The sequence below is a fragment of the Apiospora kogelbergensis genome, assembly GCF_038363985.1.
Source record: "Apiospora kogelbergensis strain CBS 113332 chromosome Unknown utg000007l_segment0_segment0, whole genome shotgun sequence".
NCBI lineage: Eukaryota > Fungi > Ascomycota > Sordariomycetes > Amphisphaeriales > Apiosporaceae > Apiospora > Apiospora kogelbergensis.
In genome coordinates, this window is record NW_027117424.1 from 1218268 (window position 1) to 1245556 (window position 27289).

The 27289-nt window shown below is 54.0% G+C and overlaps 8 protein-coding genes across 8 annotated transcripts; 5 read left to right on the top strand and 3 right to left on the bottom strand.

Annotated features, from left to right (window-relative positions):
- Nucleotides 1-550: 550 nt before the first annotated feature.
- On the bottom strand, nucleotides 551-1429 carry PG998_010751 (gmp synthase; the record flags this gene model as incomplete). Its single annotated transcript, XM_066877567.1, has 2 exons — nucleotides 551-946; nucleotides 1049-1429. 2 exons carry the CDS (start codon nucleotides 1427-1429, stop codon nucleotides 551-553), a joined length of 777 nt encoding a protein of 258 aa, XP_066726621.1.
- A 1342-nt stretch (nucleotides 1430-2771) lies between these two features.
- On the top strand, nucleotides 2772-3773 carry PG998_010752 (survival protein sure-like phosphatase/nucleotidase; the record flags this gene model as incomplete). Its single annotated transcript, XM_066877568.1, has 2 exons — nucleotides 2772-2952; nucleotides 3055-3773. 2 exons carry the CDS (start codon nucleotides 2772-2774, stop codon nucleotides 3771-3773), a joined length of 900 nt encoding a protein of 299 aa, XP_066726622.1.
- A 3644-nt stretch (nucleotides 3774-7417) lies between these two features.
- Nucleotides 7418-9308, top strand: PG998_010753 (uncharacterized protein; the record flags this gene model as incomplete). The annotated part of the gene is made up of 3 exons (XM_066877569.1): nucleotides 7418-7621; nucleotides 7811-9004; nucleotides 9123-9308. 3 exons carry the CDS (start codon nucleotides 7418-7420, stop codon nucleotides 9306-9308), a joined length of 1584 nt encoding a protein of 527 aa, XP_066726623.1.
- Nucleotides 9309-9757: 449 nt separating this feature from the next.
- Nucleotides 9758-10843, bottom strand: PG998_010754 (HIT-like domain-containing protein; the record flags this gene model as incomplete). Its single annotated transcript, XM_066877570.1, has 1 exon — nucleotides 9758-10843. The coding sequence occupies one exon, from the start codon at nucleotides 10841-10843 to the stop codon at nucleotides 9758-9760; it is 1086 nt and encodes a 361-aa protein (XP_066726624.1).
- A 4630-nt stretch (nucleotides 10844-15473) lies between these two features.
- Nucleotides 15474-18315, top strand: PG998_010755 (glycoside hydrolase family 55 protein; the record flags this gene model as incomplete). The annotated part of the gene is made up of 2 exons (XM_066877571.1): nucleotides 15474-17781; nucleotides 17855-18315. 2 exons carry the CDS (start codon nucleotides 15474-15476, stop codon nucleotides 18313-18315), a joined length of 2769 nt encoding a protein of 922 aa, XP_066726625.1.
- A 1131-nt stretch (nucleotides 18316-19446) lies between these two features.
- PG998_010756 (uncharacterized protein) lies at nucleotides 19447-20569 on the top strand (the record flags this gene model as incomplete). The annotated part of the gene is made up of 2 exons (XM_066877572.1): nucleotides 19447-20367; nucleotides 20468-20569. Coding segments are annotated over 2 exons (1023 nt in total), but the record flags the coding sequence as incomplete, so codon positions are not given.
- Nucleotides 20570-21466: 897 nt separating this feature from the next.
- PG998_010757 (uncharacterized protein) lies at nucleotides 21467-22591 on the top strand (the record flags this gene model as incomplete). Its single annotated transcript, XM_066877573.1, has 4 exons — nucleotides 21467-21814; nucleotides 21877-21973; nucleotides 22046-22106; nucleotides 22186-22591. The coding sequence occupies 4 exons, from the start codon at nucleotides 21467-21469 to the stop codon at nucleotides 22589-22591; spliced, it is 912 nt and encodes a 303-aa protein (XP_066726627.1).
- A 216-nt stretch (nucleotides 22592-22807) lies between these two features.
- Nucleotides 22808-26638, bottom strand: PG998_010758 (uncharacterized protein; the record flags this gene model as incomplete). The annotated part of the gene is made up of 1 exon (XM_066877574.1): nucleotides 22808-26638. One exon carries the CDS (start codon nucleotides 26636-26638, stop codon nucleotides 22808-22810), a length of 3831 nt encoding a protein of 1276 aa, XP_066726628.1.
- Between the last annotated feature and the right edge of the window lie 651 nt (nucleotides 26639-27289).

The following is a 27289-nucleotide window of genomic DNA, read 5'->3' on the forward strand; positions in this document are numbered from 1 at the left end:
GCTTTTAGACATTTTTATAGATGTCCCGGAACGAGAATTGTCTTACGGATATATTCCAAATCACGACTATATGGGAACTGCGCGAAGTTTTGGGTAATGGGACTTGGGTTAGGTTTGGGTTATATATCTCATGTTTGGAGTCTCCTTTTTATTTAGTTATGTCGGTCTAGATGGCTTAAGAATGCTCAGCTCAACCCCAGATTATGTTACTTGTGACATTCTTCCCTTTGTGTCCTTGGTCTATGTTACAGTTTGCAAGTCTGTTTATGTTTGTGGGTAGAGTTAATACAATTCCACCTATTGGGTAGTTATCTCCTGACATTTCGGGGCATCAGTATGTGAAGTGTTTCGCCCTTTCAATCGTTGCTTGGAATGTTTCTTATCGATACACACTGAGGGCAGCATTTGAGCCATTACAGGAGTCTTCCGGGGGTTGGAGCACCATGTTTCTTCCAGGCACGGGTGGCCATACGGGTGGCCATAACCTGTCTTTGCACGAACGGCCGTATTGCCTTGCAAGTCGTGATAAGCCCTTCTACAACTTTGATTGTCACTTGGAGACAGGGGCATATAGCCTTTTCGACGGCTCCCCAACCCAGTCCATGATGCGCTTCCAAATCGCATCGCCGTCGTGCTCTGTCGCGATCTGGGCCTCGAGTGCAGCCCATGCCTTCTCATCGACAGCATCGAACCCGAACCAGCGCTGGGTGTCGTGCAGCCTCAGCCGGGCCGTCTGGGCGTCCTTCTCCGGATGCCCCTGGAAGGTTAGAATGGTGTTGTTGTCGTTCAAGAAGATCTGACTGCCTTGGGCCAGCGGGGTAAATCTCGCGGGCACAGCGGCGACCTCTCGTCGGTGGTGCTGTTGAAGACGCACGACGCCGGTCGCCGCGGCATGCGGGAAAAACTTGCGGCCCTCCTCTGTCAAGTTTATGGACGTGACGCCCATCTGGAAGATCGTCAGTGGACATTCAATATAACAATACTATTCGTACGGCACAAATGGGCGATGATGACACTGGACCGTTTAAATGGGCAGTTGGTGGTTTACCTCTGGTACGTCCATATTTACGATTTCGGCGCCAAAGACGCGACTTAGTGTCTGATGGCCCCAACAGATGCCCACGACCTTCTTATCCGGATACGTAGTCACTAAAGTGCGGATGAAGCGGTGGATCTTCAGGACGAAGTCCCACGAGGCCCGGGCGTCGACATTGGCGCCGCCCAGGACAATCAGGTCGAACTGGCTCGGCTCCGGAAACTCGCCCTTGGCCGACTCGAAGAAGGCGAGCTGCGCGTACGGCGCGACCCGGCCGAGGGCGCGCACATACGAGGCTTGGATTTGCGGCAGGAACCTCGAATTGTACGAGTTTAGACAGACGGCTATGCGGACAGGAACGTCGTCCGAATCAGGCGAATGGTGGTGGATCATAATAATGGCGGCACATGAAAAGAGCGACGACGGAATGGCTTCGGGGAGTTGTTATACATCGAGAGGCTCAACTGAACAGAGAAAGAAAAGGGCGTGCAGTATGATTATTCAGGAAACAGGGTATAGGACTAAAAACGGATGCTTTTTGGCCTCACTGGAGATATCTGTTGAAGATATGCTCGCAGGCTTTCTGAACAAAGAGATGGGTTGAATCTCAGGAAGAGTCGCGTCTGTATAACAACGACCGACGACGGGTGCGTTGGCTGTTGAGGCTCCTGAGGCGCTTGGGCCAAGTTCATGTGGATCGGTCTCGTGCCATAGTTATGCGGTCACCGAGCAATTTTCGATAGTTAGATTGCCAGCAAACACGACCCCGAGCTTGTGGCTGAAGGGGAGATTTCATGCGATGGGACAATCAAGATAGAGTCACAGAGACGTAGCCCAAGTCATGGAGGCCTGTCGATACACGTCGCAGCATGCCGGTCAAGTGATGGAGATGGTTACATGGACGCTGCCATCTCTAGACCAAATTGCGGGGTAGAATCTCGGTGGATTGCAGCGAGCAAGCAGCATTGCATAGGGGCCGGCAGTGTCCGCGGCCAGGCTTAGCTCGACTGCCATTCGATTCGCCCCACGATCCGGCCAGAACCCTTCTGGAGGAGGATACACCCAAACTTGCAGGTGGGCTGTGAAGAAGGGAACGAGGAAGGTAAAACATTCGCCAAGTCCTTCATTGGGGCGGCCAAGACATAAGTAAACCGGTATGTACGCTGTATGTAGTAAACATAGGAGTGTGTAGCCGGAAGCTCCATGTCTGTCCTGGCGGCCTCATGCGCCCGAAATAGCAGTTCTGTAATTTGGCAGGGTCGCATAACGCGCACAGAGCCGGCAGCTTCGCCCCCCTGATTGGCCGACGTCTCAAAGGCGTGCAACTGACTCGACCAGGCATCGCTGTCCATTCACAAGCCCTGCTTCAGCCCAGTGCCTGGATAAGTGGCGATGTTGAAATATTGAAACCCATTTCATGGGTGCGACGTGGTAGCACTCAGCCAGCTTTCCCTTTCAGAAACGTACCGTCGATAGAGGATACCTTCTTATTGTGGCCACCAAGTCCGCAAAAGTCTTGCTAATTGGCTTGCGGCTACCTTAACGCCGCTGATATATTAACTCGCGCAACCCGCCAACAATGGACTCCGGAGTTGCAGTTGTTGGATAGCATCAGCAGCAGCAGCGGCAGCTCTTCCATTCGCTCGTCCAACTCAGGCAGTCGCCACAGTCCTTTCAGCGCTGCCATCCTCTCATTTTTATTCCTTTCTACAACCGAGCAGCCTCATCTTGCAAAATGCGCGTGCAAGTCATTACCGCGCTTTCGGCGCTCGCGGGCAGCGTGCAGGGCGTCCGTATCATGCAGTCCAACGACGACGGCTGGGCCGAGCTCTACATCCGTTCGTTACACGAGTCGCTCAAGGGAGCCGGCCATGATGTCGTCCTCTCCGCGCCGGCTGAGAACAAGTCGGGATCCAGTGAGTCTGCGTCCAGTTCCACATGCATAGCCAGATGGAGCAATCTGCGCATCTGCATCTCACACACAAAGACAGACTTTACTGACATGTCGAACTTTTAAGGCTCGCGCGACGCAGAGCCGGAGCCGCGCAAGTCCCCCTGCATGTACGACAGCTGCGCCGCCAACAGCGGCCCCGTCGGCACCAACGCGACCGACACGCGGCTGAACTGGGTCAACTCGTTCCCCGTGACGGCGCTCAAGTACGGCCTGTCGACCTTCGGCCCGCAGCTCTGGAACGGCGCGGCACCCGAGCTGGTCGTGTCGGGCCCCAACGTGGGCACCAACCTGTGGGTGCAGGTGCCCTTCAGCGGCACCGTGGGCATCGCCGTGCACGCCGCGCACGAGGCCAAGGTCCCCGCCCTCGCCTTCTCGGGCGCCTCGTCCGGCACCCTGCGCTGGGACACGAGCCCCGTGCCCGCGCGGTCCGCCGTCTACGCCGCGCTCGCCACCAAGCTGACCGACGCCGTCGTCGCGTCGGGCGCGCCCTACCTGCCCGAGGACGTCTGGCTCAACGTCAACATGCCCAAGGTCGAGGGCGACTGCACCGACCCGGCCAAGTTCGTCTGGGTCCTGACCCGCCTGAACCCGGGCTGGTTCTCACAGAAGGACGTCGACCACTGCGGCAGCACGCGCCTGCCGACCGAGACCGAGGTCGCCCTGTCGGGCGGCTGTCGCATCAGCGTCAGCATCGGCGACGCCAACGACAAGACGACGGCGCCGGTGGAGAAGCAGACTATTGTGCGAGACAAGCTCAAGAGCATGCTGACCTGCATGCCTTAAGCGAAGGGTCTGTTGCCGTGCAGGCCGAACCCCTGCGCGGCTGTTTGGTCCGTCCCGTCAGATATCAGAAATTATGGATCTACTGTATACCACAATACGTATGAGCAGCACTCCGAAAGTAAACTTAGTCATGAGAGAGGTGCAGCCTCCTGTTCGTAATGTCTGGGGTGTCCTTGAGTTGATACGTTGCCAGTACATATGTAACCCTATCCGGTTGCATACATCTTACATGAACTAGATTTCTAATCGACTGCTATTATTGGTTGCATCTATTTAGCCTTGTCCGAGATGTGAAGGCGGTGCATGAGATGGCGGTCTTGATGCCATGGAGGGCGTGTTGGCAGATCCTAACGGACTTGATATGTGATCACGCTATTCCATGTCACTGTTCGCTACTGCTATAAGAGTACTTACTTGCCCCCCGCCCCCCCTCCTTCAAGGGCGCCAACCGAGGGTGGAGATGAAGACATATTGACAAGCAATCAGGTCCTTCATATGTACCCACTGCATATGTAGGTGTGTAGTATGCTTTCGTACCCAGAGCAGTAACATACGTATTGTCTCTCATTCCGTGATGACATGACTGTGTGTCTCCTTTCACTTACTGTCTCCGATGCAATGAGTTGTATCAAAGTCCACTTGCTTTCAAACTACAGGTTAATAAAGACCTTGGCTTCACTGCTGCCAGAACTCGATGCTGGATAGATTGGCCGAGACTAGGGCTTGATGTAAGTGCCCTTAAGTTTTTTATTGGGCAGGCAGGGGCACATTCCAACTAAATTGGACATCGACAAGAGGTGAGCAGCAATGAGACGGCCAAGTTCAACGGCTGCACATTGCTCAATCCGGCCACAAAAAAACAAAAACGAATTCCTGTTACTTGGGCATAGACCAAGCACCCATATGTCGTCAGATCATGGGTTGGCAGCGGGTAAATTTTTGCAATTTGTTTATCAACGGGTAATGCTTTCATGATGTCTCAAACGGAGTGAAGCGAAGGGTACGCCATACATGCACACCGATCGATATACACAGTCAGCCCACCATTCATGTCAAACCCCACGCCGACCAGTTCATGCAATTGGATGACTTGAGAGCGAATGGAGAGCAGATGGGGGCTGTTGCAGCATGCTGACGTCGACCTTGTAGCGCAGATCTCTATACCTACCAACTAACCGTCTTTGCCCACCAACTCGAAACGTAATCAGACGAGACGATGCCCCTACATTTACTCTCGCATGTCAGTTATGTTACTAAAAATTTCAAGCAACAACTTCATTGACTATAGCCCTTTCCGTCTGCCAACGCTATCCGAAAGTACCGAGATTGAAGCGCCGTTTCCGGCAAGTGGATGATGTGCTCAATCGTCTCGGAATTTCCAGCCGACGCCATACGCTGTCATTACAGGGGCAGGGTTCGAGGGCCCAGAGATGGCTGGTAGGCTTCCCTCCCGGCGACCGGAGCTTGGTGTCCTTTACACTAACAGGAGTAGCTGCAAACCCCCCACCACGACATGTATTCTGCAGGTCGACAGTTATGAACAAGCTCATATGTTTGGTTCAAGGGAATGCCTGCTCGTCTTCTGGCCCAGTCCCAAGAAATAAAGCTAGTCGAGACGTGACTTCTCTTGAGCAATCTTGGAAAGGAGGGTGACAGACAGGACAGGTGACATGTCATCACGGGTATCGAGTATGCCGCGATGGTTTCAATGTTTCCAACTGAATGACTTGACATGTACGATGATCATGTACATACCTGTAACTTATTGCTGACGCATGTCAGCCACTTACCTATCGTGTTTCTGACGTAGTAGTAGGCCACGTCTTGCTGAATAAAGAATGGTATCCTCCTGAACAAGACTGAATCGAGATATGATCGTGGGGGAGACCGATTTCAGTTCTGAGCAGATTATGTAGCCGATAGGCCAGCAAGAAGCGCTTTAACCTGCACCAATACCTGCAGGTAGTTGGCATGGACTAGGGTGTACGTACGAGTTGATTGACCTATGGGAGTAAGTATAGGGTGCAGCAAGCAGCCCGGCTGGGCCCCGAAGGGGTGTGGCGGCAGTATAAAAAAACCAACTACTGCAGGAAACCGTTGAATGTCTCGACGTATCCAAGTAGACGGTCAAGGTTCTTGGTGGGCCTGTCAAAGTGTTGAAACCTTGCCTATAGCGATGGTCCTATGCAGTTTGATGTATGTACTGCAACGCTTAGCCGTCTGGCAGGAGCAGAACCTGGCCCAGGGGGCCAATTCCTGTAAGAGCCGCATAACCTCACATATCAGTTTTATCACTGTATGCCCGAAGTCGTTAATCGCAATGATTGCTCGAGCTGTCATTGGCTGCGGCTTGAGCCCGTTTCTTTACCAGTGCTCGGAGGAGTAGGATGAGGTTGATTGGGGGTACTTGTACTTACGAACCAAGCAGAGACGAGTGATTACTGTGTGGTTGCTGCTGCTGTTTGTACCAAGTCGGGGCGAGGCACGGGAGGGAAGATTCGACCGGAAGTAAGTGCTTACAGATGCGGAAATTCCACGATCAAATTGAGAAGGAGCCAGGTCGCGCCCCCCTACCCCCTTCCCGCCTTCCGCTGGCCTCCACCCTGATTTCGTGATTCCGCCAGGCAATGAAGAAACACCCCACTTCCAGTCTCAAGCCCATCACACCAGTCGTTCGAAGCAGGTACTCTCTGTCTCTGTGTATGCCCTGTAGGCGATGCTGGATATCCTTTCTACTGTCTGCCATGCTCGAGGCCAGATTCGGAAAGACAATGGAGTCTAAGATCCTTGAAGAGCAGCTGATCATAATGATATTTGTTATGGTCTGGACGCGGGTAAGACTACATACAGCCCGACCCGTCTCGAGCACCCATCTTCTATCTCAATATCTTGTTCCTTTAATCATGTCATATATATCGTCATCCTCCCATTGTCTTCATGTCACAGCCAGAGCATTATCCTTCTTAGACGTTCATGTAGCAGCAGTGCTAGAAGCGTCTCATTCACGTCACCACTGTATGTATATTCCACACATTGCGCACGTATCAAACACCCACCATACGGCCACATGTCATGCTAAGGCAGCAGTCTGATGTCCACCTGCAGATATCGAAGACATCAGAGGCGAACCCATCCTATCGCTTCACCTTCTCCATACTAATCATTGCCTGCAACTTCGATTGAGGCTGTCGACAGTTCTGTCTCTACCTGCTGTGGGGAAACAGTTCACGGTGAACCTCATCCACGGGAACCCGCACCAAATTCTGCATCGCTGCCGGCGAACACTGGGCCCTGACCGCCAGCCAGACTGCGAGCATACCCAATACTCTTCTCCGTCTCCCGCATCCCGTCCCAATCATCCCTTTCAGGCGGGGTCTGCAAGTCATCGGCAACGATACTCACTGGCTCGACCTAGCCGAGACTGCCCAAGTCGAGAGATCGGCGGTGAAAGGCTAGTGTAGATCTAGATTCCAGCTACTCCTATCCCGATAGAAGCAAGCCGGGCAGCAAGAGAGAAGACGTAGGGTCCATAGACGTGGAGGCTCGGGCAGAAAGCGGGAGAAGCGAGGGATCTGGAGGGCTGAGTAACAGTCGGTGTTGCTTCGACCCCAGACAAGTAGACGGAGAGCCCACCCTTTGACAAGATGTTTATCAGCACGACACAACCCCAGCTTGTCTGGGACGAAAACCTTAGACCTCCAACTAGTGTCTTTGACCTGGAGTCTCACTTGCGTAAAGAGGGCATTGCCCAACTCAACCAGCTCACCCAACACGACCTCCATGCTGCATTCGCCCAACTACATCGCCAACGTCAGTATTCTCGGTACCAGCAGCTGCAAAAGCATAAGGTTTGTCGGCAAGCCATTCGAAAGCCCAATATCATGGACTTCAACCAGTATGCCAGGCGAAACTTCTCGTCTCCAGCGGCCCAATCAACTGATGATGATAACTATTTCGTGAGTGATACCTACCTACTCGCGTCTCGATCGAAAGGTGAAAGTAATACATGAGAATCCGCGTCACTAACTAAACACCAGACCGAGGACGGCTACAGCGATTACTATCATAACTTCGACCTCGAATCATTTGCAACGCCGCCGCCAACTGCCGTAGCTCCTATGAGTGGCAGACTACCATCTCAGCCTGTCCATGTCTCAGGTGCACCAGTTGGGAGAGACCCTATCCATACCCAACATCTGGACAAAGGATCTTCGGGAGGAAACAACTTCCCTTGGAGCCCGACTGCCATGAACACCGCCGGGGCCAGCACCATGTACTCTCACTCGTTCAACGGTGGCACCGACCCTCGTCAGCACTCTTTTGAGATGCCGGACACTGCATACAGTTTCTTGGGTTTCAATAACGGCATCGATTATTGCGATGGCCTCCCTTCCAGCAGCGATGCTATTTCAAGCTCACATGTTAGCCCGGCTGCTACTCATAACAGTAGCTTCTCCTCGTCGTTTGGCACAGTTGGGTCTGACGTCTTTGGTCCGATGAACGTTGACCCTGTGCCAACTGCAGCATACCATGCCACCACTCCACCCATGCAAACTCATACCAAAATCATCCCGTCACCTTTCGACTATCCTAGTTATGGGGTAACATGTGAAGCTGCCCTTGCAAATCCCGAGATGGGGTATGTGTCCCCCAAAGATCTGCGGAAGCACCCATCGCCTACCCCCACACCAGCCTTCAATTCTTCAACAGAGTCGCTCGCTGCACCCAACTGCTCCTTCGAAGCAGAACCCGAGTCTCACATTGTTCTACCCTCCATGTCAATGCGGTTGAATGCTAAGGCAAAGGGTCGAAAGGAGCTGCCCATGCCTATGAAGCGAAGACCCTCACCCTCGCGGCCACCCATCCCTTTGGCGCGCAGCACAGTTTCCCCATCCTCGCCTTCATCGTCTACATCTAGCAAGGCACCTACCAGTGTCTCTAGCCCAACTGTAGAGACAAGAGTGACAACGGTCTTGGCGCACTACAATAATCAGTTCAATGAGCAACAGCCGGAGGACGAGGAATCGGACAGTGAAGTGGCCAAAGCCAATGCTGAGCGTGCCAGGAAGGATGATTTCCTTGTCCAAAGCAAGCGTGCAGGCATGACCTACCGCGAGATTCGACGCAAGGGCAATTTTACCGAAGCTGAGTCGACTCTTCGTGGTCGTTACCGGACCCTCACCAAGGATAAGAATGCCCGTGTCCGTAAGCCTGAGTTCTTGGATCACGATGTAAGTTGCTTCCGATCAGTCAAGGCTGATGTTCATTGTCGTATTGACGTTCACATTTCTCCGGTGCTGCCACCTTTGCTCTTTGAGACTGAACAACGCTGACCCTATCACGGATCAGATTATCCTGCTGAAGAAAGCTGTTCGTGAGCTAGCCAAAGGCGATATCTTCGACGACAAGCCCAGGATCCCTTGGAAGCAGGTCGCAGAATACATTGCCAACAACGATGGCTCGTATCACTTTGGCAACGCCACTTGTCGCAAGAAGTGGGATGAACTCGTTGCCCGTGGCGAGGCAGATCTCTAGTTTAACCTGTCCACTTTATTCAACGAAACGTGATGATGAGAGTTTGCTTGTAGCTCTTCGGAAGAGAGGTATTAATAAAAGGGAATTGATGTATGGGATAAAAATGTACAACAAGGAGTGAGCGTGTGCTTTTCAGGACGGTTGGTTCTCAGTGAGTGGCCGAATTAGTCGAGAGATGTATTACTTGCTGGAGTTGAGAGAGTACCTACTTACTAGCACAAACTTATTTGAGACAAGCAGTTATTGTTTCGAAGCCAGTCTGCTGCACATTGTAAGTAAAATGCGTATTATTTCCCTGCCTGAGTGGTAGAATAAGGTATCTGGAATCTTGTCTTGCAATCAACGATCGAGGTTCCACCATGATCTCTTCCTAACTTTCCCTTCCATACCCCGTACTTGCACGTAGACAGAGTGTGTTTCTAAATAATATATGCATGATAGTCTATTTTTCAGAGGCTGCTGCCGGTAGCCGACCCTGTAGCTGAAGAAACACCGATCTTGCTTAAGACCTCGAGTAGGTTCGCCGGGTTCTCTCTCAACGCGTCCCATTCCGCTTCGTTTTTGACGAGGGCAGTCCCCGCCAGCACTGTTCCATTCAGAGCCACGGACCCGACCTCCTCGCCCGAATTGCCACGGATCGTGGCGCCTTCGGCGACGCGCGGGCAGAGCGCCATGGTCGTCTGCGTCATGGCCAGGTTGTAGCTGATCCTCGCCTCGCCCTCGCCCGGGATCTCGTCGTCTTCTCCGCTCTCCTTGTCCGGGGGACACAGCATCCGCACCGCCTCGCGGTACAGACGCACGTAGGCCGCGTGCAGCTCGGCGGCGGTGGCCCCCTCGGGCTCGATGCGCTCCGTCAGCACGGCGAAGGGCATGCCGTCGGCCACCTTGTAGCCCCCGCCACCGGCGACGGGCCGGCGGGCGCTCAGGGCGTCCACCAGCACGCCCCAGTCGGACCCGCGGTCGGCCGCGTCGAGCCCCGCGCGCATCTGCGCCACGGGCAGGAGCTGGATGTGCCGGTGCGGCTGGCTGGCGCCCGAGTGCGGGCCCGAGTTGAAGAAGGCGAAGAGCTCCCGGTCTCCGTGGTCATCGGCTCCGGCGGCGGCCTCGTGGTACGCCTGGATGCACGCGTAGGCGGCGGCGACGTCGTCGGCCTCGAGCACGTGCGTCTGCGGCTTCACGGCGGACGTCGCGAGGATGAAGTGCTCGGGGACGATGGCGAACTTGTTCAGGACCAGGACGTGGCTTGGCGGCAGCTGGGCGACGGTCATGGAGGGCAGGGGGTTCTCAAAGGGGTTGAAGGGCTTCTTCTGTTGCTTTTTGTCTTTGTCATCATCATTGCTGGGGCTGGGTTTGGGTTTGGAGGCCAGAGCCCGGGAAAAGCGGAGCTGGAAGGTGAGGCCGGGCCTGGGCTTGAGGATGGCGACTTGGGTCGGATAGTACGTCAGGTCGCCCGCGGCTCGCGCCTTTTCGAAGGCGGCTTTGACGAGACTGGGGAGGTTTGCTGGTGCCCTGATTCCGAGCATGTTTTCGGCCATTATGGGTTGTGCCTGGGTGTTTCCTTGGCCGCACCTACAAACCCATGCGATGATTTTATTTTCAGGTTAGTAGTGCTATAAGATTGATGCTATCACGAAACTCCCTGTCGATGTCATCATCGTCGTCGTCATGAGGATCGACAAGGTTACATCCACTCAAGATGCGATCTGGGGTGGCAGCTGGGATGGACAGTCGCCACCTGCTTGCCAGCTGCGCCTCGTTTATGCTCGCCTAAACGCCAGAGCTCGCCTCTTTTTTTCAATTCCAGTTCTATTTCGGAGAGAGCCACAAAAGGTTGGCGCCTGCACTGGGATCCAGACTTGAATGACATGGACTAACCTGCTTGACTGCTATTTGGGAATTGATTTGAACGGGGAAAATCTCCGGCCACTAACAGATCGTACCGCGTGCTCCACCGTTGCCAACCCAGACTAGAAGCAGAACTAAGGTTGACGATCACACACCCCCCTGGGAACCATAGCCCCTTAGAAAGTTTCAAACACACGCCAAATCATCATGCGTTGTCGCCCAATCCCAGGTTCGAGATCGCACCAGAACGAGACGAGAGCGAGCAGAGTCGTGGAAGTGGGCACACCTACCGCCTGCGCATGGAAGCTAATCACACTGCTAACCTGCTTGCGCGGAATGCGGGATGTGAGGATGCGCAGGCAGGATGTTCGATAATGGCATGTGGAAAAGCATCATCCTGGCACGTGGAGGATCGACGGACAGTCATCAATCATCCGGTCCTCCTCCCCGCCTTCCCTGCCGGCAATAGGCCTCGTGGTGCGTGGATTTCCACCTGCGCGCCATGTGAGCCACCATCTCGGTATGATTTGCATATTTACTACGGAGCATTCGCTGCAGATATCATTTAGCCAAAGAGCCTCGGAGCGTTGGGCGTGGCGAGGCGTTATTTTCTTTTGATGGAGTGCATGAATGCAATAATGATAGCCAAGCAAAAGCAATCGCAGCGTTGAGCCGGGATTGGTTCGTTGGCCGGCAATGAATCTTAGCCAGCCAGTCATTACATAAGGTGCCCAGTAACGTTGGTCTACCCGCCGTGCCACTCGTTCCCGACGACCCCATCGGTGCCCAGCCACAGGTACCATTGCAGCACCTGGAACAAATTCTGAAACAGACATCATCATCCTGACTTTGGCAAACCAACCCCTGTATCGCATCGCTTCTGTTCGTTCGTCTGTTGTGCGCCAGTCATTCGCTTCGCACCCGTCTCTTTATTTCGCGGAATGGAGATCATTCCTCGACGGGCCGGCGTTTCCTTGTCGTTTCTCCATCTGCAAACTCTTTGACGCTGTAGGACGTAGCGGAGAGCCGTCCTGTGTAATAAGCGCCCTGCTGATCATCAAGATCCATCATTTTATTCCATGTCAATAACGGCTAAGAAGCGCTTCTCTGCTTCTGTATGTACATAGGTGGGTGCATGTTGCTTTGTGTAGTAGATCCATCGCGCAGCAACACGTCACTGAGTTACTGGATTACTGCACTGCTCCCTAGCGGTTGCTTGTTCTACCAAGAAATATGCGATCTCCCAGATTCTAGATGCCTACGAGTAACAACGGCGATCGGCACGGAAGATTTGCGAAGCATCTAGGCACCAAGCATCGTAAATCCTCAAGGCTGCAGATCAACTAATTACACATCGGTCTGCTTTGTGATGATATTCGGTGATAAAGATAGTATTAGTATTTGGCTAACTAATATTAAGCCGACCAATACGCTTCAAGCCTTCCAATAGATAGAGTCAACTAGCAGTGCGATGCGTTAAAATCTGCGCTACCGTAGACTGGCTGGCATGCAGGAACAGACGTAGTGCAACGCAAATAGGCACACAGATCTTGGTGACGGCGTCACGGCAGTGCCAACGGATATCGTGCGCCATCGCTCAACATCCAACTAATTAGACGTCGACCAGGCGGCACTAGATCGTTCTGCCACCTTCATCAATCGAGCCGTCAGTTCGTCTTACGGTAATCATGGCATCGTGGCCCCCTAGAAAATCCGCCCCCTAATGTTGCAATGAACATGAAGATGACAGGAGAACCACCGTCGCGTCCCACCTGGCATCAACCTTATTACCGAGCGATGCGACTCTGGCGTTTGCTTGCAACCTGTGTGGACAGACACCGGAGAGGACATAATCAAAACCCAACAACAGTGGCTACAAACAAGAAAGAGAAGGAGAAAAGTTTGCCGTTCAATCCGTGGTTCGACTTAACGACTTTCCTTTGCCCCCTTGATGCTTGATGCTTGAGTCTTCGCAGGATTTATGACGAAAACCGATCCATGGTGGCACCCGGCCTCAGCTCAACCGCCAACCGCGAACCACCTGCACGACGTCGCTTACACTCGCTTGCACTGCCGGGCGGGCTTGGGTCTTGGCATCCGAACAATTAATATACTCAAATGCTGAAGATCGATGCGTTTCTCTCTCCGGGGGGCCCTGGACCTTGTCGCCTCCGCCGCGCGCGCCGCCCGTTCCTGTTTGCTGGCTCCTGGAAGTGCCTGGCTCGTTGGGAAGCATGCGGTCGGTCACTGGTGGTGAGAGTTTGCCCCTGCCTTGTTCTATTTTGTCCAGCTGCTGGGTCTTCTTCATCCCAGGCCATGGGCAACATGGCGGGTGGACCACGCGCTTTTATGCGTGGACACCCCATGGCACCATCTCGACCCGATCAACCTATAATAGGGGGCGAAAGGAAAAACAGATCTCAATACAGCACCAGTCATGTCGTACATAATCTCAGTTCAGCAGGCTGGCACGCAACCATGTTCGGCAGTTTATCAGCCATGGCTGAAAAACCAGTGGTTGACAGGCAAGACATGGGCACACTCAGCAACTAGAATCGTCGGGTGATTGATGCACTAGAACGGGCATTTCAGATCTGCGCGGCTCTGATTGAACGACTCGCTCGGAGTCGCACTGCAAGGTTGCGGAAGGGGCTGCCTTTCTTTTCTCCACATCTCTTTCTTACCAGGATGCGAGGCAATTAAAGTATTACAGGAGCACCTGACAAGGATGACAAGTGGTGGGTAGCGCAGTTCCGCTTTAGGAAGGTTGCCCCCCATGGCGCCGGCTGCTGAGTGGTAAAGCTGCGCTGCACTCTCGGGCTTGGCTGGGGGCCCTGCGGTGCCTGGCTGGCTGGGGGCCACCGCACGTTGGCCATCCCTGTACCGGCTGGTTTGCGTAACAACCGTAGCGCTGTGCTAGGAGCAGCAGTAACTCAAGCTCAGGTGGCTACAGACATGGAGGACCAGTCAATGCTTGCCACTAGCTGCAATGTGAATCCAAAAGAACGGATGGGGGGCACGGGGGGTTCGTCCACGGTCGGATATTCTGTGATGGCCAGTCATACATGCCATGCTAAGGTCGAAAATAGGTGATATGTGAAATGAAAGGGCCCTGCAATTGCAAAAATGCGCCGTGCTAGATAGAGTAGACAGGATCTGATGGATCAACGATGTGTTCGACCCCGGGTATCCATGCCACACTCGCTTCCATTAGTTTGCGCGGAACAATCCAGTGGGCTACAATCGCCCATCATTAACTGATTCCCCATCTCGACGGGACTACAACCAGATTTGAGGCAACGGCGAGCTTGGTATAAACTCGGTCTGTTCCTGGCCTCTCTTCCTTGTTTCCCTTCCCTCTTTTTTCCGTCCCAACGCCTGCGGCTTGTTTCTTATTTCCCCCTCTCAAGCCAAGTGGAGGTAGACTTTTTCTACATTCACCTGCTGCTTCGCCATCCTATTCACTTCCACTTCCACCTTCACCAACAACAACAAACACATTCTTTTCTAACCCACTCGTCTGGACGCATTCGTTTCGTTTCGGGGATTTCCCACCTACAGCCTACAGTACTTCTTTTCGAGCCCGCGGACTTCTTCCTAGGACAACAACACGTTCCCTGTCAACAACCACTTTCGTTTTCCTCCTGGAAAGCTGACGACGACTTGTCAACCCGAATTTGACGCATCTCGACCAAGGTTGACACTTTCTCCGATTTATTTCTGTCTCTTGTCGCCGAGTCGACTAGACTGACATCATATCGCCTCTTGGTGATTCACCCAGCATGTAAGTCACGAGAGTTCCTTGATTCACCCGTGATTCACACATCATCTCCCCCACCACCTGTTTATTGGTGATCCTGCCTTCTTCAGGCAAAATCAACAACAAAGCTCCCGTAAAATGCGGCGTTGATTGTCCTCTGATTTAATCACTCTACCCTCCTTGAGTTCATTGAGTTTTCATTCGTAGACAATCATCATTGTCTGTGAGTGTTGTAAGCCTCTTCCGCATCATCGAGGACTCCCATTGTGGAAACTCGATTCTTATATCAACCCCAACAGCACAACCAAACCTGTTCACGCATCTATCTCTTTCCCATATTCTCAGCAACCCCATTTTAAGAGTGTTGGTTTTCTTTCACGATTATCTCGTACCTTCCGGGGACGCAGCTTTTCAGCATTTCACCAAGATCCAAGATCTTTGCATATTGTTTTCCACTACGCCATATACTGATATTGGGCAACAGTTCCTACAAAACAAAACATACTTTCGGTGCACAAGTTTTGAAGACCATCCACGCATAGCTGGCACTAGACGTCAAGATGGGACTCTCAAATTTCATAACAGCATCCGTGCTGGCCTTGGGTCTCCTCAGTCCCACGCTGGCCGCTCCCACCACATCAGCCCTCGAATCCCGCCAGGCTGACTCCAGCTACTGGGTTTCGAGCATCAAGCGCCAGGGCACAGTTCCTTTCGGCAAGGCCAACTCCCAGGTCTTCCGCAACGTCAAGGACTTTGGCGCTGTCGGTGATGGCAAGACTGATGACACCGCCGCCATCAACAAGGCCATCTCATCCGGCGATGACCGCTGCCTCACCGAGTGTGACTCCCGCACCAACGCCCCTGCTTTGGTTTACTTCCCCTCCGGTACCTACATGGTGTCCAGCCCCATCATTCAGAGCTACTACACCCAGTTCGTTGGTGACGCCGTCAATCTGCCTACCCTGAAGGCCACTTCCGGCTTCAAGGGCATGGCTGTTATTGATGCCGATCCGTACATTGAAGGCCTTGATAGTGTCAATTGGTATGTCAATCAGAACAACTTCTTCCGCCAGATCCGCAACTTCGTCATCGACATCACGGCGCTGCCTCCCAGCACCGGTGCGGGTATCCACTGGCAGGTAGCTCAGGCCACCAGCTTGCAGAACATCATCTTCAACATGAGCCCCGATAAGTCTCCGGCCAACCAGCAGAAGGGTATCTTCATGGATAACGGCTCCGGTGGTTTCATGGCCGATCTGACCTTCAACGGTGGAGGTTATGGCGCCTTCTTTGGGTCTCAGCAATTCACCACCCGCAACATGACTTTCAACAACTGCAACACCGCAATCTTTCTCAACTGGAACTGGTTGTGGGCTATGCAGGGCGTTACCATCAACAACTGCCAGGTTGGTATCGACATGGCAAGCGGCACTGTTGACAGCATCTCGACTGGTTCGCTCATGTTGATGGACAGCAAAATCTCGGGTACTCCTATTGGCATCAAGACGTTTTACCGCCCCGACAACACCATGACCAACAACACCCTTGTTCTTGACAACGTCGACATGTCCGAAGGTGTGAAGACTGCCATCCAATTCGGCGGAGACAACAGCACTATCCTTGAGGGTGGCAAGAAGATCGAGTCATTCGCTCAGGGTCGTGACTACAGCTCTGGTGCTGGAAAAGCTATGCAGGCCGCTAAGAGCGCAATCCCGATTCCCAATGGTCTCAAGAAGGACGGTAAGGTCTTCGCCCGCACCAAGCCTCAGTACGAAGGCGTCCCCGCCAGCAGCTTCGTCAGCGTGAAGGCTGCAGGCGCCAAGGGTGATGGCAAGACCGATGACACTGCCGCCATCCAGAAGATCTTCGACGGAGCCAAGGAGGGCCAGATCATCTACTTCGACCACGGTGCCTACCTCGTCCAGGACACGATCAAGGTTCCCAAGAACATCAAGATTACCGGAGAGATGTGGCCCATGATCATGGCTGCTGGTACCAAGTTCAACGACGAGTCCAAGCCCACTGCCGTCTTCCAAGTCGGCGAGCCCGGTGATGTTGGCACTGTCGAGATGTCCGACCTGATCTTCGAGACCAAGGGACCTCAGGCTGGCGCAATCCTCATGCAGTGGAACCTGGCTGGATCTGAGCCTGGTGCTGCTGGCCTGTGGGATGTCCACTTCCGTGTTGGTGGCACTGCTGGTACTGAACTGCAGTCCGACACTTGCTCCAAGAACCCCAACGCTACCCACCCTGCCGACACCAAGTGCATCGGTTCCTTCATGATGTTCCACGCCACTCAGACCGCCTCCGTCTACGTCGAGAACTGCTGGTTCTGGGTTGCTGACCACGAGCTTGACCTCAACGACCACAACCAGATCGACATCTACAACGGCCGCGGTGTTCTGATCGAGTCTCAGAAGCCTGTCTGGTTCTGGGGAACTGCTTCTGAGCACAGTCAGATGTACAACTACCAGATCACCAATGCCCAGAACCTTTGGATGTCTTGCATCCAGACCGAGACCGCCTACATGCAGGGTAACCCTGATGCCACCACCCCCTTCAAGGTCAACCAGAACTTCTACGACCCTGACTTCAGCAACTGCGATGCCTCTTCTTCTGATGTAGGCTGCAAGCGCACTTGGGGTGTACGTGTTATGAACTCGACCGACATCTTCGTCTACGGTGCTGGCCTTTACTCTTTCTTCGAGAACTACGGCCAAGACTGCCTCAAGACCAACAGCTGCCAGCAGAACATGGTCAGCATCGAGAAGTCCAGCGTCCATATGTATGGTCTCAGCACCAAGGCTTCCGTGAACATGCTCACCGTCGATGGCAAGTCCGTCGCTCTTGACAAGGACAACCGTAACAGTAAGTACTCATCATAAGACCCATATTTCTTCTCCGTCATTGCTTTGACTTGACTAACACATGTCTTTCATAGCCTTCTGCGCCGCCATTGCCAAGTACGAGTCCAACGGAGGACCCGCTGGTGGTGCCGCCCCTGGTGGTGGTTCTTCTTCAGGTGGTGGCTCCAGCCAAGCACCTAAGCCCAGCCAGACTGCGACTCAAACCCAGCAGCCTGGTAGCTCCTCCGCTCCCTCATCTACTCCCGTCGCCGCTCCTCCCGCTTCATCCCCGGGCGGCGGTTCGGGAAGCGGTTCGGGCTCTGCCCCTTCCGCCCCTGCCAGCAACCCTGTGCCCGTCACCACTCCCAAGCCAAGCGCTGGTACCCCCCTCAAGGATCTCAGCCATCTCCCCAAGAGACGACCATTCCCATTCCTTCTAGCCCGGCCGGAGGCTCCGGCTCCGGCTCTGGAGGCTCTGGATCTGGATCTGGAGGCTCTGGATCCGGTGGTTCTGGCTCGGGAGCCCCAGTTCCCAGCCCATTCTACGTCACTGTGACAGCAACTGTCACCGCGGCAGGTGCTTGCGGCACGTCGTCATAGGCGATTACGCCCGCTCAGACTGGGCAGGGGAGCTCGGTCTCGAGGACGATCAGCATCTACAAAGCAACCAGGCCCACGATAACGGCGAGCATTTACAAAGCATCCAGACCCTCAACAGAGTCCACGACAGGCTGTTGCTGTGGATCACACGGATCGTGACGATCTAACCTGTTCTCTTCACTTCGACAAAGCCTTCTTTACAGGCACCGCGTTTTTACTCTTCTCTTCTTCTTCACTTTTTAACTTCTTTATTTGGCCCCAGAGGCATTGACAGGATCTTCCTATTTACGGAACAGGGCAGGGTATGATTGCATTCACGACCAGTATGGGACTTGGTCTAGGGGAGTTTCGGCTAGACAAGCAAACAAATCAATGGCAATGTACAGAGCGGGTGAATTGCCCAGCAACAAACAGTGTGGATACCCCGATTTGTTTCTTGATGATACTTGAGCAACACCACCACGGACGAGGGCCCACGATGGCCACGGTGGATAAACAACGACAAAACACATGACACATAGGTTGCTACTTGCTAGTAGTAGTAGTATTCAATATTGAATCTTCATGAATGATCACGCGTCCCTGAAACTATGATCGTAGATTGCGTCGTGATAATGGTGCGAATGGGTGAGCAGTGAGTCACTTGTAGGTTGTCGTTGTCACTATTATTTACTTGGTGGTGGTGATTTGCTTGAAGCCTCGGAGAGCCAAGCTCAGCCACAATGTGGCGTAACTGCCGATGTAGTGGTTCTGTGTTGATGGTGGGTTGTCGTGGAAGACAACCCTGTTGCTGGCACTAATAAACGTCATCGTTCAATGTCTAGTAGGCGGCCTTAGAAACGAACGCAATTCTAAGAAATTGCTTCGTACGTTGCGTGCCTGGTCCTTAGAAGCTTCTTGAACCTCAACACCATCTGCCCAGGTTTTCATTCGCAGAGATCCTTTGTTCCCTTCTCTGACAAAGTAACAACTAGAGTTCCATTCAACCACTGTCGCTTTTGCCAACAACGAAAAGCCCTCTCTATTACGATTTCTACGCTTCACCCCAAACCGCCTGCGCCCGTTGCCGAAATCTGCTCTATGAGCTACCTTATCCATGGCCGACACGAATACATCATCATCTGTGAGGCCACGCTCCAGCAAGATGGCCGTCACGAATGACGGGCCCGAGTCTCCAACGTCAAGATCCGCGACGACTAGTCATAGAAACCCGCCCCATCTCCCGACCTACCTCGAGACACTGGCATTGGTCCTGTACCCGACCGTCCTTGCCTTCGGCACGCTTTTCTCGGTGCTCAGCCCTCAAACCCGCGCATCGCCATACGACAGCACGGGGCAGTCGCACGTCCAGAACCTGGCGCCCAGCTACTTCGCGCGCAAGGACAACCTGTTCAACGTGCTCTTCGTCAAGCGTGGCTGGGCCTGGATCACTATCGCGTTTGCGGCGTTCGTCGTGACGCACCCGGCCCTGGCGGCGAGTAACGCGCGCAAGGTGCGCGCCGGCCTGCGCTGGGCGGCCATCACGGGCTGGTGGTTCCTCGTGACGCAGTGGTGCTTCGGCCCGGCCCTCATCGACCGCGGCTTCCGTCTCACGGGCGGGCAGTGCGCCATCGCCGAGAGCAACGTCATCCAGGGCGACAAGCAGGTGGGCGCGCGTGACTTCGTTACGGCGGTCGCGTGCAAGGCTGCGGGCGGGCGCTGGAGCGGCGGCCACGACATCAGCGGCCACGTCTTCCTGCTCGTCCTCGGCAGCTGGTTCCTACTACAAGAGGTCGGCTGGGTCGCGGTCCGGGTTGGAGCCCTTGCGGGACACCGCGATGAGCGCACCGTGGTCATGGGTGATGGGGCCGTCAAGGGCGCCGGCGTCGTGGCGGAAAAGGATCATGGCGAGGACGCGGCTGCTCATAGGTCGCTCGGACTCGGGGGTCGGTTTGCCCTTATTGTCGTGGGTTTGTGTATATGGATGCTGCTGATGACGGCCATCTACTTTCACACTTGGTTCGAGAAGGTAAGCATTCCTACCCTTTCTATTTCCTCTATGTACTACAAAGAAAGACTTTGCGAATATGATTCCTGCTTGTTCACTGCTAACGATATGTTAACGACAGTTAACTGGACTCATGACAGCCTTTGTTGGTATCTATCCAGTCTACATCCTGCCCCGATGGATACCCTTACTCCGAGATATTGTTGGGCTACCTGGCATCTAGACGAACTCGGGATCACTGAGTTCATGACTACAGAAGACGATACAAATATTGCGTCAATCACAAGAAAGACGGGACAGGACCATCGACGATGTACACGACTATTAATGCACCGGGTGTAATACCATAGAGCTAGAGGACTACACTGTATCATATTCATACTTTACCACGCAGTTCAAGAGAGATGCGGCCTCCATCAAGGAATGACTGATGATCTGGAGCAATGCCGAAGTACACGTGTAGAAGCCTATGCTGTTGCTCCCAAGCACGTCCGCCCTCCTTGCTCTGTCCTGGGTGTTCCTTCCTTTTCTTCTCATCTTATTGACGTTTCCAGCAAACCTTGAGAGAGGTTATGATGCGTGCAGCTGCAGTGGGTGCTTCAAGACTGCAAGTGGTGGGTTGCAACTCATGTAACCGAGTGGACGAGGAAGGCACCAGGGGCTACCAGTCTTGGTTCATGTGTAGCTTGAGGTATTCGGGGTGGCTTATTGGTCGGCCTTGCTGGGAAGGAGGAAGACGGTATTGCGTCCTTCTGTCTGTTATCTCTGCACCGGCACATCTCGTGCCTTCTCAGGATGAAGCCACAGTCAGTATGCATCGATGAGCCAGACTCCAGGATAACAGACGTAGCTGCTCTAGGCGTCCCTTCCCCCTGAGCAGCTGCCACTTACTCCAATGCGGGCCACCTCCCTCTTTTCCTCTTCGCTCAAGACCTAGTTAACCTGATTCCTCCTCTTATTCCCATCCTTCACTTCTCTTCTTCATCTTGTCATCCCAGAATCTTCTCTTTTCCATCAATCTCGATCAACTACAGCTCCTCTTTCTTGTTTCCAACCCCAAGCCATCTCGCCTCGGCCATTCCCCTTATTTTCCGACCACTGTCTGCTGTCCATCACTAACATGCTGTGGCAGAAAGCTGTCTTCGTGCTGGGTCTTGCCCCCAGCCTTGGCCTGACTGCCAAGATCCCCCTTCTTCCCAACTCGCGTCGTGACCTGGGCATCTGGTTGATTGACGCCGATAACATGTCCGGAGGCCAGGTCGAGCTATATCAGAACACTTCAGACGGCGGTCCGCTTATCCAATCAATCCAGGCTGCTTTCACTGTGCCCAACCTCACCTTCGCTTCGGGTCAGGACGCCTCTGGCGCCCCGTACCAGCTGAGCTTAGGCTGCGGCATTTCAGGCACAACCATTGGTAGCACTGTCCCTTGCAACAATCTTGGACCTCGTGCCGGCATCCATGCTAATGTCTGTGCCCGTACATTTACTACTTCATATGGACTTGTTTCCTCGCTGACCAGCCATCACAGTTGTCGGGCGATGGAACAATGTCCTACGAAGCATGGTGGCGATGGACGCTTGAGGGCGACATGCCTTTCAGTTCTCAAGCATCACAGCAACTCAACTGTATGTGTCAATTTCGCTCCTCATGATATGCAATTTGACTATTGCAGTTTGCTGACCTGGTCGTCTTTACAGTGTCTACCGGGGATTCCATATTCCTCGAGATTTTCCTGAACAATTCAGCAGATGCCACATTGTACGTTTCATCGTCCCATCTTCATTTCGTCACCCGTACAGACACCGGCTCAGATAACTGACATTGCCGATGCTTTCAGCAAGTTCACGAACCTCAAGGACGATGGAAATCCAGTGGTTTTCAATTGGACGACAACGCAACAAGATGTTTGCAACGGTGACAACACTAAAATCTTTGCTGGGTGTGAGCTCGATATCACTGATGTCTCCAACATGCCTGGTTTCTCAGCGATCGAATTTGAATCGCTCATCGTGACTGATCTTCAGAACGAGACCCACGACTTCGATATTGATCAGGACGTCAATATATTTCGGCTCATCAAGGATAACAAGGTCTACGCCCAGCCTATGTTGGAAGAGCCTCGCGCCTTTCAAATAGAGTGGTCCGAGAATCCAAGTTACGGTTCGGACAGTGGTTCGGGCGGTGGTCCGAGCAAGGGCAAGGGCTCCTCGGGTGCTCGCCGTAGATGGTATGAGTTTTTTTAGGAGGTATGTGGGAAAAGGCATGGCCAATGTCGATGGATGGGTTAACATGGTTTGGCATTTGGGACAGAGGTTTCCCACTGTTATCAACATAGCTACGGGTGGTTGATGTGTATACCTTTGAAGGACAATGTCAGTTTAGCTACGCCAGCCTGTCCCTGGCCCAGAAATGAAACGTACAATTTATCTGCGCAATGCCTCTCTACTTGACAGTGATAGCTATGTCGTTTTCACGTAAACCCTGCCCCTAACATCCATCGCTTTGCCCGTAAGCCCGATGACTTGTACCTCCACGCTTCCCGTACCGTCCTCAACTAAGACCAGGTGCAACGCACCGTCTGGGTATTCGTACGTCTTGAAACGACCCCGAGTATGGTCCGGGTTGTAGCATGCCATTTTCTTCCCGAGAGATGGTTCTTTTCCATCTTCCTCACTTGGATATTCACCGTGATGCGCAATGCTTGCCGTTGCGACGTTTTCGCTGACGATATCGCGGTCATAACTATATCCTCCACCTTCCAGGAACCGTAGCGTTCTGGTTTTGTACTGCGGTGCCCACGCTTCCTCAGAAACGTCAATAGCCTCGTCTTCGACAATCACAGATCCCGGCGCCAATTCTGGCGAGAGCATCGCCGCCGCCGCTACCGCTACCTCCCCAGCTCCATCCCCCTTTTCTACCTTGCCTATCGCAGTGGGTGAGGAAGACGGATTCAGCGGGGTGCGCAACACCCATGTCCCAATTAACCTTTCAGAGACGACCCTGCACGAGGCGTTACGATCAACCCATACGATGGACTCCAACACGGCCTCGACGGTCTGCTTGAGGGGGCCGAGGCCGAGGCTTGGGAGCAGGGGCGCGTAGAAGGAGAAGACGAGGCCGTGATCGTGGGCGAAGGAAGAGGGAGCGGCGATGATGAGCTTGTGGAGGGCCATGATGTCGCCGTCGGGGTCGGGGGCCGTTGCAGCTAAAGTCAGGGCGTGGGTTTGGGGTTGGCCTTTTACGTCGGCGTTCATAGCGACGTCGTCTTTGACGCTACTCTCATTGCCTTTGTCGTCTCCAACGTTGATTGTAGATGTTGAGACTGCTTCTGTGCCGGCACCGGTGGAGATTTCTACTTCTACTACTTCTACCTTTACTTTTTCTGTCTTAGGAGTGGTGATGGTGGTGGTGGTGGTTTCTGTTAATATCAGGTTGGAACTGATAGTCGGCACAGAGTTTGGAAGGGAGAAAGAGTGGTACGGCTCGATGACGACGAAGTTCTCCGTCGAGATGGTGCTCCGAAGGGACTCAATCTCATGCTGGATTTGGGCAGTGTCGTAAAGGAGCCGGATTTCCATGGAAGTGCCGCTTTGCGGGTCGAGGTCGCCGATCAAGATGTTAGGGCGGGCTGCCTCGAGTGTGGCTTCAGGGGGTAACAAGAGGGATTCGAGACCGAAGGTAGGGAGGTGGTGTTGACTCCACGCCGGGGTGGTTGTGGCTGCTTCCACAGGCAGTGGTGGTCTTGGAGACGAAGCTGGCGGTGGCTGTTGGTCGGCGCAGGGTAACTCTGGAAGTGACGAAGATAAGGGGCTTGCTGCGGCGGGGTCCAAGGGCATTAGGGGAGGGGGCTGTGACATGTTGAAGTCCAAGTTTATGTTGGGGGAGATGTTGAATTCGGGAGATAGCTGGCTGTGGAACTCCGTGGGTTGTGATAGCGGCTGGTGAATGGCTGTCGCCTCGAGATTGTGGCCATTGACAGCCACGCTGGATGGATGTGCTGCTTGCGACGGCATTCCATGAGGTATGTCATATTGGATATGCTGCTGATGCTGCTGAGAAGTAACTTCGGTCAAAGGAGGAGTATTCGCACTGGACAGATCAGCCGCATGCTGTTGTTGATGAGCTGGTGGTAATGAATCCGGTGGTTGAGCCACCTCACCCCCTTGATTGGAGCCGTGCTGTTGAGTTTGTTGATGCTGCTGTGGTGGCGGTGCAAAGTGTTGGGTGTTCTGGAGGTTCAGTGAGAGCTCGACTTGAGTATGGCTGGGCCACCCCTGAGACGCCGACTGTCCCGACGTCGGATTCTGCTGCTGGGGCGGCGGTGATGGTGTGGTAACAGTATTGCTTGCTGGTGGAGCAGAGGGATTGGGTGCATATAGCCCCTGTTGATTGTAGCTTTGGGCTTGAAATTGGTGGTGATGGGGTTGCTGAGATACCACTGAAGGGTGGGTGTTGTTGTTGCTGTTCGCTGGTCCGGTATACAGATTTTGGTTTGATGCATTCGTCTGCTGAGATTGCGAAGGAGGAGCAGCTGGGCCCGACGGGCTGTGATAGAATTCGGGAGAGTATGAGCTCTGAGATGCACCTGTGGTATCTGTTGCCGGCATGGACGAAGAGGTATGGGCAGGTGCTGGTTCACTTTGCTGAGTCGATGAAGGGGTGTTGGCAAAGCCAGATGCCCCGTACTGTGGCTGTGGCTGCTGTTGTTGCTGCTGTTGCAGAGCAGCGTTCAGGAGTTGTTCTTCATAGGTCGCTTGTTCCTGTGAGGAAAACGAGGTCTGCTGTTGCGCTTCTGAAGCCGTCGTGTTCGTCTGCTGTGCTGGCTGCTGTGATTGAGCTTGAGCTTGTTGCTGTTGCTGTTGGAAAGTAGACATGAAAGCCTGCTGCTGTTGTTGTTGCTGCTGCAATATGGATGCGAGAATCTGCCCATAATCTTGGCCAGTGGCTGTTGGGCCCCCCTGCATAGCGGACTGCAGTGCCTGGTTCGTCGCTGCCTGTTGCTGCTGTATCGCCGACATGAGCTGAGACGTCAGATCGGGTTGCTGCTGCTGCTGCTGCTGCTGGCTTAGCGCGCTCAACATTTGGGACGCGAAATCCTGCGGGTTCCCCTGAGTTGAGGTGTTGTTCTGCATGGCCGAGAGCAGAGTCTGTGTTGACGCGGCGGACTGCTGCTGGATATAGTCCATCATCTGCTGCGAGGGGTCCGTCTGAACGCTCCCTTGTGCACCACTGCCACCACCTAGGCTGGCCAGGAGGGATGCGGCCGTGTCGCTGGATTGTTGCTGTTGTTGCTGTAATATCGCCGACAACAGGTTCTGTTGCTGATCTCCAGTAACACCCTGGAACAATGCAGATAGGTCTGGCTGCGCCTGTCCGCTGTTCTGCAGGCTATCCAGGAGCGATGCCGTCGAACCATCGGCTGTCGTCTGTTGCTGCTGTGTCAAAGATGCCAACAACGAAGAGGCGTCGAAGCCGCTGTTAGAGTCCGTCAGACCGGTGAAACCGCCATCGCCACCCAAGCCCTGAAACAAGGCATAGCCCGCAAGCCCTGCCGCCGCCAGTCCCCCGGCAACGGCAAGCCCAGTACCACTACCACCACTACTACTGGCAGCAGCGTTCGCGCCTCCAGGTAACGTCGCCGACCCTCCCTGCTGCTGTTGTTGCAGGCCTGGTCTCAGAGCCTGATGCAAGCTGTACGCCGCCGCGATGTCCGGATTGGTCGCCGCGAGAAACGGCATGGCGGGCTGCGCGTACTTGTCCAGCTGCTTGCCCGTCTTGGCGAGGAAGTCGACGCTGCTCTTGTACGCCTTCTTGGCCGATTCCTTGTTGACGTACCGCGAGACGCGCCGGAGGCTCTCGGGCCGTCGCGAGTGGTTGTTGACGAGCGGTATCGTGGGGCCGTTCATGCTGAGGCCGAAGCTCGGGGTCGCGGTGGGACCCAGGCTGGGCATGGCCGTGTTGTTTTTGTAGCCACCACCGTTATTCTGGCGTTGGGGTTGGAGGTGGGAATGGGGAAGTTGGGTCGTGGCATAGGCTGGATTATAGGGGGGTATCATGGAAGAGGAAGGGGTTGTTATGGGACTGCTCGGTGAGGACGAGCCATCCGGAGAGAGTTGATTCTGCTCGCCATTTTGTCCAGGAGGCGGCGGGAAGTGCATTGTGATATGTTGTTGCTGCTGCTGCTGTTGCTGCTGCCCTGGACGCTCACTACTTGGCTGACTCAACGTCACAGGACCGGGACTAGAAGCCTGCGCTGGTAGAGGAGGAGGAGGAGGTAGAGGGAAACGCATGCTTGCTCCGTTCAGGGGCTGAGGCGACAACGGTGTAAAAGGAACAGGTGCTGCGTTACTACTGTTACCCGATTGCTGTGTACCCGGTGACATTGGAGGGGGTCGCGATGTGGTTGTTGTTGGTAGATATGTAGGCGACAGGTATATTGTTACCATTATGGGCGGATACTGCCCCGATGCCGCCGCCCTCGGCCGTCACGACCGTTGCCGATGGCGGCGGTGTCAACGGAGAGGTAGGTTGATGGGTTGCGACCGGTTTGCGGACACTGCTGGTGTTAGTAGACACAGGGCGACGTCGGATCGCGAAGCTGTTCGCCCGAGGCATCGGAGCAGCAGCTGGGATAGTAGGAGTTGGCGTGGACGACATCGTTTGTTGTGGCCTTTGACTACTACTGGTATCATCTTGAATATATTGCTGTGGAATGCTTGTAGTTACTGCCGGTAACGCAAGATTTGGCATGACTGGCGCCGCCATTGTTAAGCAAGGTATAGAGGCTGCAATTCTTCAAATTCACGATAGTAGTAGGAGCGAGAGACTTTGTGTCACAGTCCGAATACCATCTCAAAAATAGGTGGCGTCAAGTTTGAGATATAGGCCACGGAGCTGAAGTGAACCAGCCAGTTCCGTGTCTTAGCATGTCTCCCATCCCT